Source organism: Phacochoerus africanus, chromosome 2, assembly GCF_016906955.1.
Source record: "Phacochoerus africanus isolate WHEZ1 chromosome 2, ROS_Pafr_v1, whole genome shotgun sequence".
NCBI lineage: Eukaryota > Metazoa > Chordata > Mammalia > Artiodactyla > Suidae > Phacochoerus > Phacochoerus africanus.
In genome coordinates this window covers 93,762,164-93,778,059 of record NC_062545.1, presented here as the reverse complement: position 1 = coordinate 93,778,059, position 15,896 = coordinate 93,762,164, and the positions used below count along the sequence as shown (strand labels likewise).

Here is a 15,896-nt window from a genome sequence, read left to right as displayed (position 1 = left end):
CTAAAGCTTCCAGGAGAAAATGCTTTAGCAATTCTGTTATGGGACTGGAAATTGATGATTTAACAAAATTAATAATCATTTGAAAATAATAAAACTTAATTTGGCAAATGTATGACTTCTAGGAAAAAACAGCTGGATATTATTTTATACATAGCAGTCAGCCAGAAATACTCATGCTAAAGAGCTGTCACTTTATGAAGGCAGAAGTTTTGGTTTTAAGTTTTTTGGTAGTTCATGAAGTAATATGAAATTCAAAACAAATTCTTACTTTTATATTTAAATATTATCTCAAATTATGCTATTTTTTTCATCCTAAGTCTCTTGAATTTTCATATATCAAGGGTGCAAATTTTCCTACATGTATTGTAAGAATTCTTTATAGTAGTGGAACATAATGACAGCTCTTCGTGAAAAATAATGAAATGATTAAATATTGCCTTTGCATCTCCCTAAAATGAGAGAATCTTGATTTATCTGAAGAGTTTATTCAGAGCCTCTTTCACATCCTTATTCCTCAGGCTGTAGATCACGGGATTCAACATGGGGAACACCACAGTATAAAATGTGGAAACTATTTTGTCCCTATCTGAAGAACAGCTCAATCGTGGACAGGAATAGATATAGAGGATGGAGCCATAGCACAAGGTGACAGAGATGAGTTGGGAGGAGCAGGTGGAGAAGGCTTTGAGGTGGCCCTGGGTGGAGCGGATCCTCAAGATGGTAGTGATGATGAAGAGGTAGGAGGCCAGGATGAGCACGGCAGGGGTGATGACATTGGAGGCCAGGAGGAAGTATGTCAAAGCCTGGTAACCTTCCTCCCTGCCACAAGCCAACTTCACCATGGGAAGCAAATCACAAAAGAAGTTATCAATGACATTGTCGTTACAGAAATTCATGGTAAAAATTCTTTTGGTGATGATGGAGCAGTTAATACGGCCACCAAGATATGAGGCTGCAACGAAGAATGCACAGAGCTTTACTGACATGGCCTGAGAATAAAGCAGTGGCTTTGAGATGGCCATGTAACGGTCATAGGCCATGGCAGACAACAGGTAGCACTCACTGTAGGCCAGTCCGGCAGAGAAGAAGAACTGGGCTACACAGCCAGAAAAGGAGATGGTTTTGCCCTCAGATATACAAGTCAATAGGACCTTTGGTGGTATAGACTGAAGAATACCAGAGACCCAGAAAAGTCAGATTCCCAATGAAAAAATACATGGGTGTGGCAGCCTGGAGTTTTTACAGATCAACACCATGAGGGTGGTATTTCCTAACACAGTCCCAGAATAGACACCAAGGAAGACAACAAACAGGACCAGCTGCATCACAGGGTCTGTTGTGAAGCCCACCATTATGAAATCTGTCACTGTGTAATTGTTTCTCTCCATGGCTATAGGTAATGTCACATAGGAGACGAGAAAATCAGTTGGGCTTGACTTACTGTGCTGAACACATAGCAAATATGCTAAATAAAGGGCATTATATTACTTTCAAACCTTGATGTATAGGTATCAGCCATGTACGTGCTCATTTTGCAACATAAACCACTTAAACTTTACACTTATACTCTGTTAAATGGTAAACTTAGGTGCATAAAAATTTTCAGGTGTTTACTTGAGCAAACATCCATATGAATCAGGCAGTTGCCAAAGAGGTTAAGCGCACTCCTTCGGTAGGGGCTAGGGGAAATGTCTTTATAGAGAGGACACTGAGCAAAAAGGATGTCATTTGATTTGCTATAGATTAAGTGGTTATCTATTCTTTTATCCCTAAGTTTTGTTGAGATATAATTGACAGATAACATATTAATTTAAGGTGTCCAATGTAATAATTTGATATATGTACACACTGCAAAATGATTACAGTTGTGTAGTTAATATCCATCACCTCATATAGCTACATTTCTTCATCTTTTTATGATTTTTATTTTTTCCACTATGATTGATTGACAGTGTTCTGTCAATTTCTACTGTACAGCAAATTGACCCAGTCATTTCTTTATATCCCTTTTCTACTGTATTATTCTCCCTATAACAGCTCATTATCTAGTATTACCTATATCTTATTAGTTTATTCTCTTTCCCTTCACTAGAATATCTCCTTCCCTTATGTTTTGATGGAAAAAGATATGTCAGTTCACTGTCTATCACATCTTAATTAATAGGCTTTTTATGAGGATTGAGGGCTGTTTATTTTAAATGAATCACAGTGCAGACTGAGAGCAATTTTGTGGCTGGGCAATATCTTTGAAAACAGGTGTCTGTTGAAACTAAAAGTAATTTCCACTGGAAAGAAGTTCCAAATTCCTAGACTCAGTTTTAAACAATACCTTCTTATTATTTTGTTTTCTGGTTCTCAAGGTTATATCAGTATTTTATTATTTATAAAATGATAGCTATCAATTTTGAATACTTTACTGTGAGTCAAAAACTATGCTTGGTTTTTCATAGCATTGTTTATTTATTCCCATATCATCCACTATAGATGTGTTTAATAGCATTTTAGATTAGAGATAATTTTGCAGGAGGCCAAGTTGAGTATTACTGAGGAACTTGTAATTACACAATTAGTTATATGGTGTTATCTTAACCAAGAGACCTGGGACTTGGCCACAAACTCACCTCCTTTCATATATATTAGGTTAACAGTTACTCGTGGCCTTCAAGGGTCCCTGTCTTTTTGGTTGTGACACCTTAACCCAAAACAATAGGATAATGCTGACACTCAGATGCTGTCACAGGGAACTCCTCATGCATGTGGTTTCAGATAAATACTTCCACATACTGCTCAAATCATCTTCTGGCAGAGTCCTATGTCTTTTCTCTTTTCAGCAAACACTGACTGTGAGTATAGAAACATTCTACTCACTCCACCCAGGTCCAGAACACTTACCTGTAACTCTAACAATCACAGACATCAAAAGACCACACTGTGAATTCAGATTACTTATACTTGCTCAGTGTCCCCAGTGTATATGATTCCTTAAGCATCTGAGGGGTTCATAGCTTTGGCTTTGAAAGGCTCTAAAAAGCAATTAACCAAAAAGTGGGTTAACTTTATTTTGAGTCAATTGTTCCATGCAAAACAAGTGATCGATTTAAAAAGAAAGGATGTTAATGAATTATAGTTTGAGAAACTACTTTTTGCAAAATACCTTCCCCAGGATCATTTTTTTTTTGTCAAACAACTTTAAGGAGTGTGGAGTGTAGTTCACATTAAAGACCAAAAAAGAGATTCAGAGCAGTTAATTAACATGTCAGGGCAAACTTAGAAGAGAGTGCATTCAGAATTTAAACCTAAGGCAATCTGATTAGGTAATTTATCATCTTTCCCCTACACCAAGAATGCACCAAAGACACATAATCATTGAGAATTCAGCTATGACACTGATGCTTTAAAAGTGGACTGAACTTATTCTGAGTGTTTATACAGGCAAATTTTGCAGCAAACATATTCAGTCTTTTAATTCATTCTTTTAACTTTTCAATCTACTCATTACCCACCTTTTTTTTTTTTTTTGTCTTTTCTAGGGCTGCACCTGTGGCATGGGGGGGTTCCCAGGCTAGGGTCTAATTGGATCTGTAGTTGCCCGCCTATGCCACAGCCACAGCAAGGCAGGATCTGAGCCGAGTCTTCAACCTACACCACAGATCACAGCAAAGCCGGATCCTTAACCCACTGAGAAAGGCCAGGGATTGAACCTAAAACCTTGTGGTTCCTAGTCTGATTTGTTATCCACTGAGCCATGAGGGGAACTCCTATTGCAGTGTTTAATCACGGTAGGTTGAGTCCTGTGGCTTCAGCTTTCCTAAATAACTTTCCTTCATGACACATGCTGCTCACAGAGACTGCATTCTCTGGAGCCCATCCAGAGTTACATCCAATTTATTTTTCGTCTTATTAAGGCAAACATATTGGAATATGGTAAGTGTGTTTCTATATGGGAATATTCCTAAGTTGAATTGAATTATATTTATTTACAAAATAATTTCAGATACTGGTATTGATTTATTTAATATAGTATTGTTGTAGGTCTTACAATCGGGGGCACTATAAAAGTATCGTGACATTTTTGTTGTAAACCAACAACTTTAAGATAAGGAAACTGGAACAGGATTTAGTGATCTAGCTTTTTTTTTTACCCTTGGAAAATAGTGCTCTTATCCCATGTGGTGTATTTTCTACTTATAAATTGTGAATATTATTGCCTAATATTTCTTTTCCATGGGCATTATTTTGAGATTAAATTTTAATTATGAATAAAGGCATTTTACCATCTTTGTATACAATTTAAAGATGAAATTCTTTCTATCATTATCTTGTGCATCTAATTACAGAACTGGCCCAGGAAACAACTTCTTTGAAGATGTAGTGTAGTTTTTACTTGGTGTGAAGTGCCGATATTATAATAGGATTCATAATGATTCCCTAGTGTACATCAGAAAATGATATTTAAATATTATGTTGAGCATGAATGGTAGGAAATTAAGACTAAAACATTGACATTCCTTTGGTGGCTCAGCAGGTTAAGAACACAACATAGTGTCTGTGAGGATCAGGTTTGAACCCTTGCCTTGCTTAGGGGGTTAAGGGTCTGGTGTTGCTGTGGCTGCGGAATAGACCTGTAGCCACCACTCTGATTCAAACCCTGGCCCAGAACTTCCATATGCTATAGGTATGGCCATTAAAAGAAGAAAAAAAAGTATAATGAAAAAAATTGAAATCGGATAGTTACCTACCTGTTTAATTTATATGTTAGTCAATATTTAGGCTCCATATTACACACATTGCTTAATTAAATACCAGATTTCAGATATGATACATTTGCTGTTTTTTTTTCCTCATATTACTCAATGCTCATATAGACCTAAGGGATAATTTACAGTTAAAGATGCAAAGAATTATATGAAATAATTGGATTGTGTTCATGGTCTGCTAATGATGGTGAAATAGCCCTGAGGTCCAATTAGTCACAGTTTAGAAACTTCACAGCATTTGCCTTCGAGAAGAATATATGATAGCACTTTTAAGACTCAAGAGAAGGGATTTATGCAAAGGCCTCATCAAAGACACTTAGTGTAACTGTGCTAGTTGGCATTTTTAATCCTACAACTTCTTTCTTTGTGACCTAACAGCTGCCAGGTGCCCTTTCCATGGAGCTATGTCAGACAAATTCATAGGTGAGATTTTTTTTCCAGCAAATCATATTCATAAACATTTGGGTTTCAATGGATCTTACAAATTTATATAATTGCTTCTCATCCTCACCAATCTGTGCTTTAAATCCCTTATCCAGCATGCAAAACATGAAGATGGACTCAAGTACGTTATTATGAATTTAGGAGTAAAATCATTTGGAGTAATTTTCTCAGTGATAAATATTTGCTATTAGAAAAAAATAAAATGAGATTTAAATTATGTAGAATGATTATGCAATTCAAATTTGCATCCAAAATTATCTCCAATTTACATTATAACTTAAGAATATTCCTAGATGTTGCACATGTTTTTGAAAAACACTTCTGTTTAAAAGTACACATTGATCAAGGAAATGTACTCTATTTTAATAATCCATTTCTCCAACATTAAACATTCCATGTCTTTCTAAATTTTCCATAGCTCTTAACAATTGTATCAACACACACATATATATAGTGATTTATATATTTACATTTTTGTATTGACACACACATATATATATAAAATTCATATATATATATATATATAATGATTTTTCTCCTTTAGAAATATTTTCCTTTAGTTTTTTTCCCTAGAAAGAATATTGTTGAAAAACAGAAGCAGCAATTTTTATTTCTTTTTTTAGCTAGAAAGAATATTGTTGAGACAAAAAAGAAGCAATGATTTTTATTTCTTCACTGTTATTTCTAAATCACTTTCAGTAATTATATCTAATTCTAATTTTATTAACAGAATACACTTCTCTGAAATATTGGGGGAGTCCATCTCAGAATAAAGGAATGTAATAAAGTTGCTGCACTTTGTTTCAATGTATGTATAAAATTTCATCTCAGAAAAATGAAAAAAATAAAGATCTTACTTCAATTATCTTTGAAAGAAAAAAAACACATGATTTTTTTAGGAATACATTGATTATATTCATATTTTTCTTCCCTTCTCATTGGGAAATCCATATCCTCCAAATTTTACAATCTATTTTTAGCACAGTAGCCTGTAACCAGGAAAGATTGAGGAAGGATGCTGTGAGAAAATGGGAGAAGAAGGCATGAGAATGCATATATAAGAAATATAAAGGAGTGGGAAGGTCATTTATATCACGGATAGATGAGTTTCTGTTATTTGGTAATGAAATTTCATGGAATTAAGGGCATTTAACAGGGAGATGCTTCATGGCTTTTTGTGAACAAACATATATTCATATACATAGGTAGCATCCAGTAAATGTTTGTATGACCAGTGAGCTTTTAGTAGGTATTTACAGTAAGTAAAAGGCTTTAGATGTGTTTGTGTATGCATGTACATGTATATATATATATATATACATATATATATATATATATACATATATATATATGTATAGTGCAATACCTATGATACTTAGTAATCTATTTCTTTTTGATTTTCATGTTAAATTTCTATTTTTAAAACTTTGAAAATAAGGATTTCCTTTGCTTGATAGATCCTTGTACATTGAACACCTATGCAAGAGTTTTGTTTTGTTTTTATCCTAATCTACTGAAGCCATAAGTTTACTGAATATGACAATGTTAAGTTGTGTGTTGCACAGAATTAAAAAAATATATTGATTACTAAATATAGTATCTTGTTAGTAAAAACATCCAGTAAGAGTCTCTCTCAAGAGTCAACTAGTATATTCACACTCACCATATAATACGGGTCAGAAAAAGCTGGAATGCCTCTTCCTTTCAAATATTTATTTCCATTTTTCATAATATAGAGAGGAATACTAAACAGAACAGAAGGATGGAAACACTTGAATTCCTCCTAAGTTTATGGTCTGCAGAAGCATGCATGTTCTCACCCATAGAGAATGGCAGTTGATAAGCATTTATTTACTATCTAACAAGTTTCAGACACTGTAGACATTAGGCCAGGCACTATGGTAATTGAGGAAACCGTTGAATAGCATATGTGTTTTGGTAGGTACCAAGGAGGTTGTTGCCAACAACATATACATCTCCCTAACCTGGCTGTTTATGGCAGATAATTATTGACAATGTCTTTCTTTCCACATTTTAGAGTGGAAGATTCAGTTGTCGATTTTCATGGATGAGAGAATAACTCTTACCTGTATGAGGACCTCTCAGCTTACACAATATATCTGAGAATTAAAGTGTGTAACTTAACAATCTCAGAAGAGGGCTCAGAAACATGAGACACTGAAGTGACATACAACATCACTTGGAGATGGAACCAAGAGGAAAACCCAGATCTCTCAAAGATAGCACAGTGTTTTCTCAGTAAATTACACATCTAGTGTTGCCCTATAGATGTTTCACAGGTGACAGGAACTAGGTGTCTGAAGATGTATAAGTCATCATGGAGAAATCAAGAAACAATTAAAACAAGAACTGGGACAAGATGGCCAACCACATGCTCCTGACTGACAGTGACTCTTTTATTTCTCAAAAATTGAGACTATGATTATTTCCTGATTAATAGGTATCATTCTTTATTTTTGTGTAGATAATTCAGGTCTCAGGAAGGTGTTCCTTTGCTGAATGGATCTCCCCATGCCTCCCAACAATGTGACTGAATTCGTTCTCTTAGGACTCACACAGAATCCACACTTGAGTAAAATACTCTACATGGTCTTTTTGTTCATATACCTGGCTACCCTACTGTCAAATCTGTTCATTGTCATTATCATTTCCCTCAGCCCCACACTTTCAACTCCATGTACTTCTTTCTCGCTCACTTGTCCTTCATAGATGCCTCCTTATCCTCTGTCACTACCCCCAAAGTTACCATTGACCTGCTCTATCAAAGGACAACCATCTCCTGGGGTGGCTGCCTGACTCAGCTGTTTTTAGAACACTTCCTGGGAGGATCAGAAATCATCGTTCTCATTGCCATGTCTTGCGACCGCTATGTGGCTATCTGCAAGCCTCTGCGCTACACAACCATCATGCGACATGGGTTCTGCCAGCTCCTGGTGGGGATGGCCTGGGTTGGAGGGATACTCCATGCCATTGTGCAGATTCACTTAGTCCTTGACTTTCCCTTCTGTGGTCCCAAAGTCATTGACCATGTCATGTGTGATTTCTTCTCACTGTTGGAACTTGCCTGCACTGACACCTACTGGCGTGGAATAGCGGTATCAGCTAACAGTGGGGGCATGTGCTTGGTCTTTTTTTTCATGCTAATCATCTCCTACATGGTCATTCTGAACTCTCTGAAATCCCATGGCTCCGAAGGAAGACACAAAGCCCTCTCTACCTGTGGCTCCCACTTTACAGTAATGGTACTCTTTTTCATCCCTTGTATATTCAGCTATGTACGTCCCGTGGCTACATATCCTGTGGACAAGTTGGTGAGTTTGTTCTATGGAAGCTTCACTCCCATGTTAAATCCTATCATTTATACAGTGAGAAACACAGAGGTGAAAAATGCCATGAAGATTCTGTTGAAGAGGAGAGTAACTTGGGTTGTGCATGATGCCTAGAAATTGATAAAATGCACAGGGAGTTGCAAATTGTAAAGGAAAACTGAGAAATCTTGTAGATTATTGACACAAAAAAGGCCAATTCTAATAAGTGTTGATTATTTAAATGTCTAGGCCTTTATTAGGCATTTTAATAACATTTAATATTTTTAGTAAGCCTTTAATGTACATGTTCATCACTTCAGATTTGACAATGGGAAAAAAACCTATACAGCCCTCGTTTAATGAGTAGAGAGTATGTTTGACTTCAGAGTCTTACATGACTTTACTAAATTCTTTACTTGTGTTACTCAGATGGAATTGGCTTTTCCAGAGCACCTTGGTCTCAGAACTTCTTCCCTTTTTGCTAAGCCTGTATTAAAGCAAAGAAGGGATAGCTGTTCTCGGTAGCTGCCTAGGAAAGGAACAGTTGCAAGAAGGAATCATAGCATATTTTTTCTAAAGTGATTTTACAAAAAGCAAAAACAGAGTCCTTCATGAAAGAATAATTCATAATCCATTTGTATACTTAGCATAAAATATAAGCCATAAAATTTAAAAATTCCTCTAAATTTGCTCTATATACCTAAATATCCTATGGCTCACAGCTTTGAATATAAAAGAAATGTTTTCATTTTCCATACCATGAAGTGAGTCATTTGAAACAAGATTATGTATCTTTTATCAAAGTTGAACATTAAAGACATATAAGTAGGATCTAAAGCGATTGCTCTTTATGTCTGATACATATATTTACATTAAATTAATACTGTATTGACTATCAGGCATAATCCCATCACTTGATTTACCATATGAAAACCTGTAGTTCCATTGCAAGTATTTCCATTTTACAAAAAAGCAAAGTAAAGCCTAATGTGTTTTACTAATTTGCTTCCCTTTCGCATTACCCATGCTTCCTCCATAAGTTATGCTAGGGAATGTACACTGGAATGCAGCTTCCTTTCAAAGCTTTAGCCATAAACTTATAATCCAAGTCTTTAAAACTCAAACCTAGGAGTTCCCCATTGTGGTGCAGCGGAAATGAATCTGACTAGGAACAATGAGGTCATGGGTTCTATCCCTGGCCTCGCTCAGTGGGTTAAAAACTGGCATGGCTGTGAACTCTGGTGTAGGTTGCAGATGCAGCTCGGATCTGCCATTGCTGTGGCTGTGTCATAGGCCAGCGGCAACAGCTCCAATCAGACCCTTTGCCTGGGAACCTCCATATACCATGGGTATGGCCCTAGAAAGACAAAAACAAAACAAACAAACAACAACAACAAAAAAAAAACCCTGAAACCTACTTTTTTTCCAATGAAGCGTGGTTATCTGTTAAGTCTATAAACAGCAAATCCATCTGCAGTCATAATAATTAATTCACTTTGAACTTCAAGGAGGTATCATCCATAAGATGTAGACTTTCTCACATGTAGTGATATATTTCATCACTGTAGTTACTTTTCTCTCTTTGAACATTCAAGCTATGCCATTTCACTTTCACAAAAGACCAGCACTGGAATGGTAACAGGTTTCTTTGTGTGTGTGCAAAAGCAAATATCCCCTCCAGATTTCTTTCACATAAGTGAAAAAATGCACTAACACTGACCTTCATAAAATCAAGATGGCTGAGTTGAGAATTCAGAAAGTGGAAGATACTTGCAATGTGCTTCTCACTATCTGGAGAATACCCAGGAAATTACATATTATTACATCTCTGTTCATCCAAGCCTCTCTGCCTCCAGCACTCAAATTCACCTTGCTTCTCACAAAATCACTTTCTCCAAGTCGGTGGTTAATCTGAGCTCTTTCTTCCATCATCTGACCACATTTTAATGCCCCAGAATGGTACTGGGGAGAATGTTTACTAAGTTGTGCATGGCGTTCTCCAAGGAGGCAAGAATATACAATAGAGAAAAGAGAGTCTCTTCAACAAGTAGTGCTAGTATCAACCAAAAAATTGTATGACCTAAACTTTGAGAGTTATGCTTTATTTGGTGGGTATTCTGAGAACTCAAGCATGTGGGAGTGCATCTCAGATAATGCAGAGCAACTCTGATGAAGAGGCAAGGGGAGGAGCCAGGACATATGGGAGGTTTTGCAACAAAAGATCAGGAAGTCAGGACACCAACATTACTATTAAGAAAGGAAAACATAAATCAAGTTAAGAACTTAGAGCTTTTCCTATGTATAGGAAGATATAGGCTATGGTCTCCCTGAGATCATTTCTTGGATAGGCACCTCAGCTCTCTGGGTCAGTGTCCTGTGCTTTCTCATCCTCAGTCTCCTCAGGGGGCACTCTCTTGGATCTCTGCAGCAAGTGGCTGCTAAATGGCTGGTACAACTTGTTTCCATCCTGAGTTCCCTCAAGGCTTACCTTCAAAGTGGCTGTAATGTGGTGGCTTGATGGCTGCCACATCCTTTGTTTACTCACATGGCCTGCAACATTTTCATTCACAATCCCTCCCTTTGCTCCAAAAAAAATCAACCAATATCTGAACAATTTATGTCCTATGTCCCTAGGAATTTCATCCCAGATCAGGTGAGATATATACTGTTGATGTGCCACTCCTGGTGATAATTTATGGATTAGGCCCCATTGAGAAGTTAAAATTCTCAGGAACATCTGTCTTACCACACTAATATGATCCAGGGAATATTTTCCTTTCTTATTCCCTCTCATAGCTAGAATCATACTATTAGAATTATTCTATGTCATAAATATGGTCTATTTATTCGTGATGTTCAGACATGTTCAGTTTTATTGGGGTCTTGGATATACATTGGTTTATGTAAAAGAAAAGATCTTATAAAACAGATAGGGTATATGTCACACAGCTGCTAACATTGGCAATGTCATAGCACATAGCAACAGGGAGATACAAAGCAAAACAATTTGAAAACAATAGAATTAAAAATGTACTGAATTTTAATCTTGTTTCAAGAAACCAACAAATCCACAGGAGACCTAACATTCTAGAATGATTAGCTAGAGTGAATAGGATGGTTCATCTTTGTTCACATAGGTATAATTTATCAGTCTGTTGGGGGGCATAGCACAAAAAGAAACCTTTCCTGGAAAACAAAGATCAAAGTCCAGTGTATTTCCAAAAAATATTGTAAAGTTATAAATGATGTTTATGACTTCCTTCAGTCCCCTGTATTTAAGGAATGTTGATCTGGATGAACTCTTCAGGTTTTCCATTAGAGTTACTCAGTTGTGATGTTCTCTAAACAAAGGCCACCAGAACCTTGAATTTGTCAAAATGTTCCTTTTATGAATTTTCTTATAGATCTTCATTTTAAGAAAGATTTAATGTAAAGATCACCCATAAAGGACAAAACATAAAATGGCATTGTTAAATATTTGAATACAACATAATTGGCAATATAAAGGGAGATTTCTGTGATATACAACATTGTAAGAGAGTAACAAGTATTATAACTTGTCAGGGCATGTCAAATTTTAGGAATTTCATATACATGTTGGAATATCTATAATAAACACATTTATCTATACACTATAATCAAGAGTTTATCTCCAATCACTTGACAATGTTTCTCATGCAATTTAACAAAGCAAAATTCAAAATGAACAAGATCAAATGTCACTGTGAAACAATACTTATTTATTCAACCCAAATCCCAAGATTAAAATAAAAAAGCAGGAGTTCCCATTGTGGCACAGCAGAAATGAATCCAACTAGGAACCATGAGGTTGAGAGTTCAATCCCTGGCCTCGCTCATTTGGTTAAGTATCCAGTGTTGCCATGAGCTCTGGTGTAGGTCAAAGATGCAGCTCAGATATGGCATTGCTAAGGCTGTGGTGTAGGCCAGCAGCTGTAGCTCAGATTAGACCCCTAGCCTGGGAACCTCCATATGCTGCGGGTGCAGCCCTATAATGACAAAATAAATAAATAAATAAATAAATAAATAAATAATAAATAAAAAGCAAATACAAATTATTTAAAGGCACATAAATCCACATGATATCAATGGCAGTGCTCAAAGAAAACTTTTTTCTCTTAATAGAGCTAGAAAATTAAATCTAGTCTTGTGTTAGCTTCTTTTTTAAATTTTTTAAATTTGCAATGGTGAGGTAATCCATGTGATAAGTTTTACAATGTTGTTGGTATTCAGTGTGTTCATCCTGTGTGCTTGAAGACTCAAAGCTTTGCAGGGAGGAAAGAGTCCTCTCTACCTGTAGCTCACTCATTACAGTTTTACCTTATTCTTTGTGCCTGTAATTTTGTATATTTTTGAGCAGTAGCTACTTTCCCATGGAGAAAGCCATAGTAATATTCACTATTATTCTTGCTCCCATAAAAAACCCTGTTCCTTACACAATAAAAATACAGAGGTCTGCAATGCAACTAGGATGTTATTAAACAGGAAAGAAGTACAGACAATGAATGACCAAAAATGAAAATTTTGTTTCTATCATGATCTTTACATTTTCTTATTTTATTACTGAAAATTTCTTCCTTACATCTCACTTGATTCTAAAAACACCTAAAAGATATCATGATTATTCCCGTCCCACGCATGAAGAACATGCAGTTCAAAGAAGTTAAATAACCCACCCAATATCAGGGACAGGGCTAGTATTCAGATGTCCATTCTTCTGAAACCAAATTTGATTCTCTTTCAACACTTTCAATGCTGTCACAGAACAGACCATTCCCTCAGAACCTCTCTTATTTTGTAGTAATGGAAAATTTTACTTTACTTCCCTTTATGGGTCGGTGTGTTACAGACCAGACTAGGATACATGAGTTTGTAGGGTCCATCCCTGCCTTTGCTCAGTGGATTAAGTATCCAGCATTTCCATGAATGGTATGTAGGTCATCGATGTGGCTCTGATCCTGCCTTGCTGTGCCTGTGGTATAGGCTGGCAGCTGCTGCTCAAATTTGACCCCTCTCCTATGAACTTATATATGCTGTAGATTCAGCCCTGAAAACAAAAACAAACTAAACAATTATTTCTACTTATGTAATTATATACTGTGCTTACATATAAAATAAGTGGGTTCTCAGAAAGCTCTAGGGACTACTGCCACCTAGGATTCTGTGCGATATGAAATAGAAAGAAGACACTTGCCAGTACTCTCTTGACACATAACTGATACAACTATGCTAAGGTTATTGGAGTTCTGATTCTGTGGTATGAGTTGTCAATGATTATAAAATTTAATGGCGCACTATTTAAACTGAAGTGAAAATTTGAGGTGTTCTGTAATGGTTACAACATTATAAAGTTAAGATGTTGTGTTCTTAATTTACAGAAAAAAAAATGAGTATCAGAAAGTTTAATTAGATCATAGGACCTGTAAGTCAATTTGAGCCTAAATACTCTTCCTCTACATCCTGTGATATTTACATTGCACATAATGATTTGGTGTTTTTAATTGATTATATTTTGTTATATAAATATATTTTTGATTATATGCCATAGGCAGTGAATTTTTTGTTTGGTTAGTTTTTTTTTTTTTTTTACCTTTTATTTTTTTTCTACTGTACAGCATGGTGACCCAGTTACACATACATGTATACACTTTTTTCTCACATTATCCTGTTCCATCCTAAGTGACTAGACAGAGTTCCCAGTGCTACACAGCAGGATGTCATTGCTGATCCATTCTGAAGGCAATACCCTGCATCTATTAGATTAACAGTTATTAGTAGCAATTATGTTTGGGTGCTTTTCAAAAACATGCGGTAAAACATATCAGTAAAATAATACCACTATTAGACATTTGGCTTTCCACTTAGTTCCTTGAATCTGGAATCCTCTTAGAAAACTGAGGAGAGGAGTTGTAACAAATATGCATATTAAAAAAAACCAAAAACAGGAATCATTACTCCACAGTGGACCAAATAAAGAATTTCTCAACTGAACAAGTACCTAACTTATAAAGATTATTTTTGTGAATTAATTGTGGCTCTTTTCATAAATGAAGTCTGCTTATAAAATAAAAATGAGTACAAATGTGTCTATATAACATAGATGGGTTCAAGTTTCCTCTTTTGACATGAAGATGCAGCTCCCATTTCCTGGCCTCTATATGCTATATTGAAGAAATCAATGGACTCTGGATGGAGCAATGTTTAGCAAGCATAAGGTGGTTAGGAGAACATGATGAAAAACAGTAGCTTCAGGATAAGGAGACAGGGAACTTATTTCACACTATGCCATCACCTTCTGTTTTAACCTTAAACAAGTCGCCCTGTTTCTACAAGTAGTTTACTTAGGTAAATTAGGAGTCGCTAAATTCTGAGATTTTTCACAGGCCATTGTGTTTATTGGGATAAATATTGTTCTAGTTTCTTTTATTTCAATACTAAGCAAAATTTGAAGAGTTCTGAGACCTCATTCCACCCCTCCTTCCTGGTAAACAGTTTAGGGGATGTCCTAATGGGATGAAAGACTTTTAGAATGGATTAAAACAGTATGAGCTCGGCACTTGAGCACTTTGTTATTATGAGATTGATTCTCTACCTATTGAGAAATGTATGAAACTGTCCCTAAGAACAATGTAGGAGGTACCTGATTTTTGAGAATTAGTCTCTAAACCTAGCAAATATCCTACCATACCTCAATTAGTTTCTGATAAACAGTTCTGTGAGCCATATACAATTTCTCCTGCTTTCTTTCTGGTTTACCCTTCAAGTTTGAGATCCTGTGTTGCTGTCTCTTTAAGGTAATAGACCACTCTATCCCTGGATTTATATTCTGGAAACACTCTTTTCTGGTATTGGCCCAGGAGCTCCTCTTGTGAAAATTTCCACACCAGCCATTTCATTTTTAATGAGTCCTTACACAAAGTTGCCATGGCAGCTGGAATGTGCTCAAAAAGATGGTCTTCTCACAGCGGCCCTGAGATATATCTTCGTTTACAGGAAGGAGTAATGAACGATTTGTGTGGCAGGATGATAAGTTTTCACTTCATACTAATGCAAACCTTCAGAGTTAATGACTTTAATTTCAGGAATAATCACATTTTGGGTGGATTTACATATAAGCTTCACCTACTCTCTTTCCTATCAGCTTTCACCTGCAAGCATTGGTCAAGAAACCAGCCATTTTCAAAAACATGGTATTCCATTACACTTTATATCTACCAATAAATACCAAAGGAAAGGTAGAGTAACCATCCCCTCCAATTCACAGAAACAGTTGGTTTTATTCTTTGTCCCAACATTTGGAAGTAACTGGCCTGATAAAATAATGGAGTGGCTATTTGAAAATGTAGTC

The 15,896-nt window shown here is 36.0% G+C and overlaps 1 protein-coding gene and 1 pseudogene across 1 annotated transcript; one reads left to right on the top strand and one right to left on the bottom strand.

The window, feature by feature from the left end:
- Positions 1 to 470: 470 nt before the first annotated feature.
- LOC125121093 (olfactory receptor 9G1-like) lies at positions 471 to 1,388 on the bottom strand (annotated as a pseudogene).
- A 6,333-nt stretch (positions 1,389 to 7,721) lies between these two features.
- On the top strand, positions 7,722 to 8,665 carry LOC125120696 (olfactory receptor 140-like). The gene is given in 2 exon segments (XM_047769162.1): positions 7,722 to 7,896; positions 7,899 to 8,665. Coding segments are annotated over 2 exon segments (942 nt in total).
- Positions 8,666 to 15,896: the final 7,231 nt, after the last annotated feature.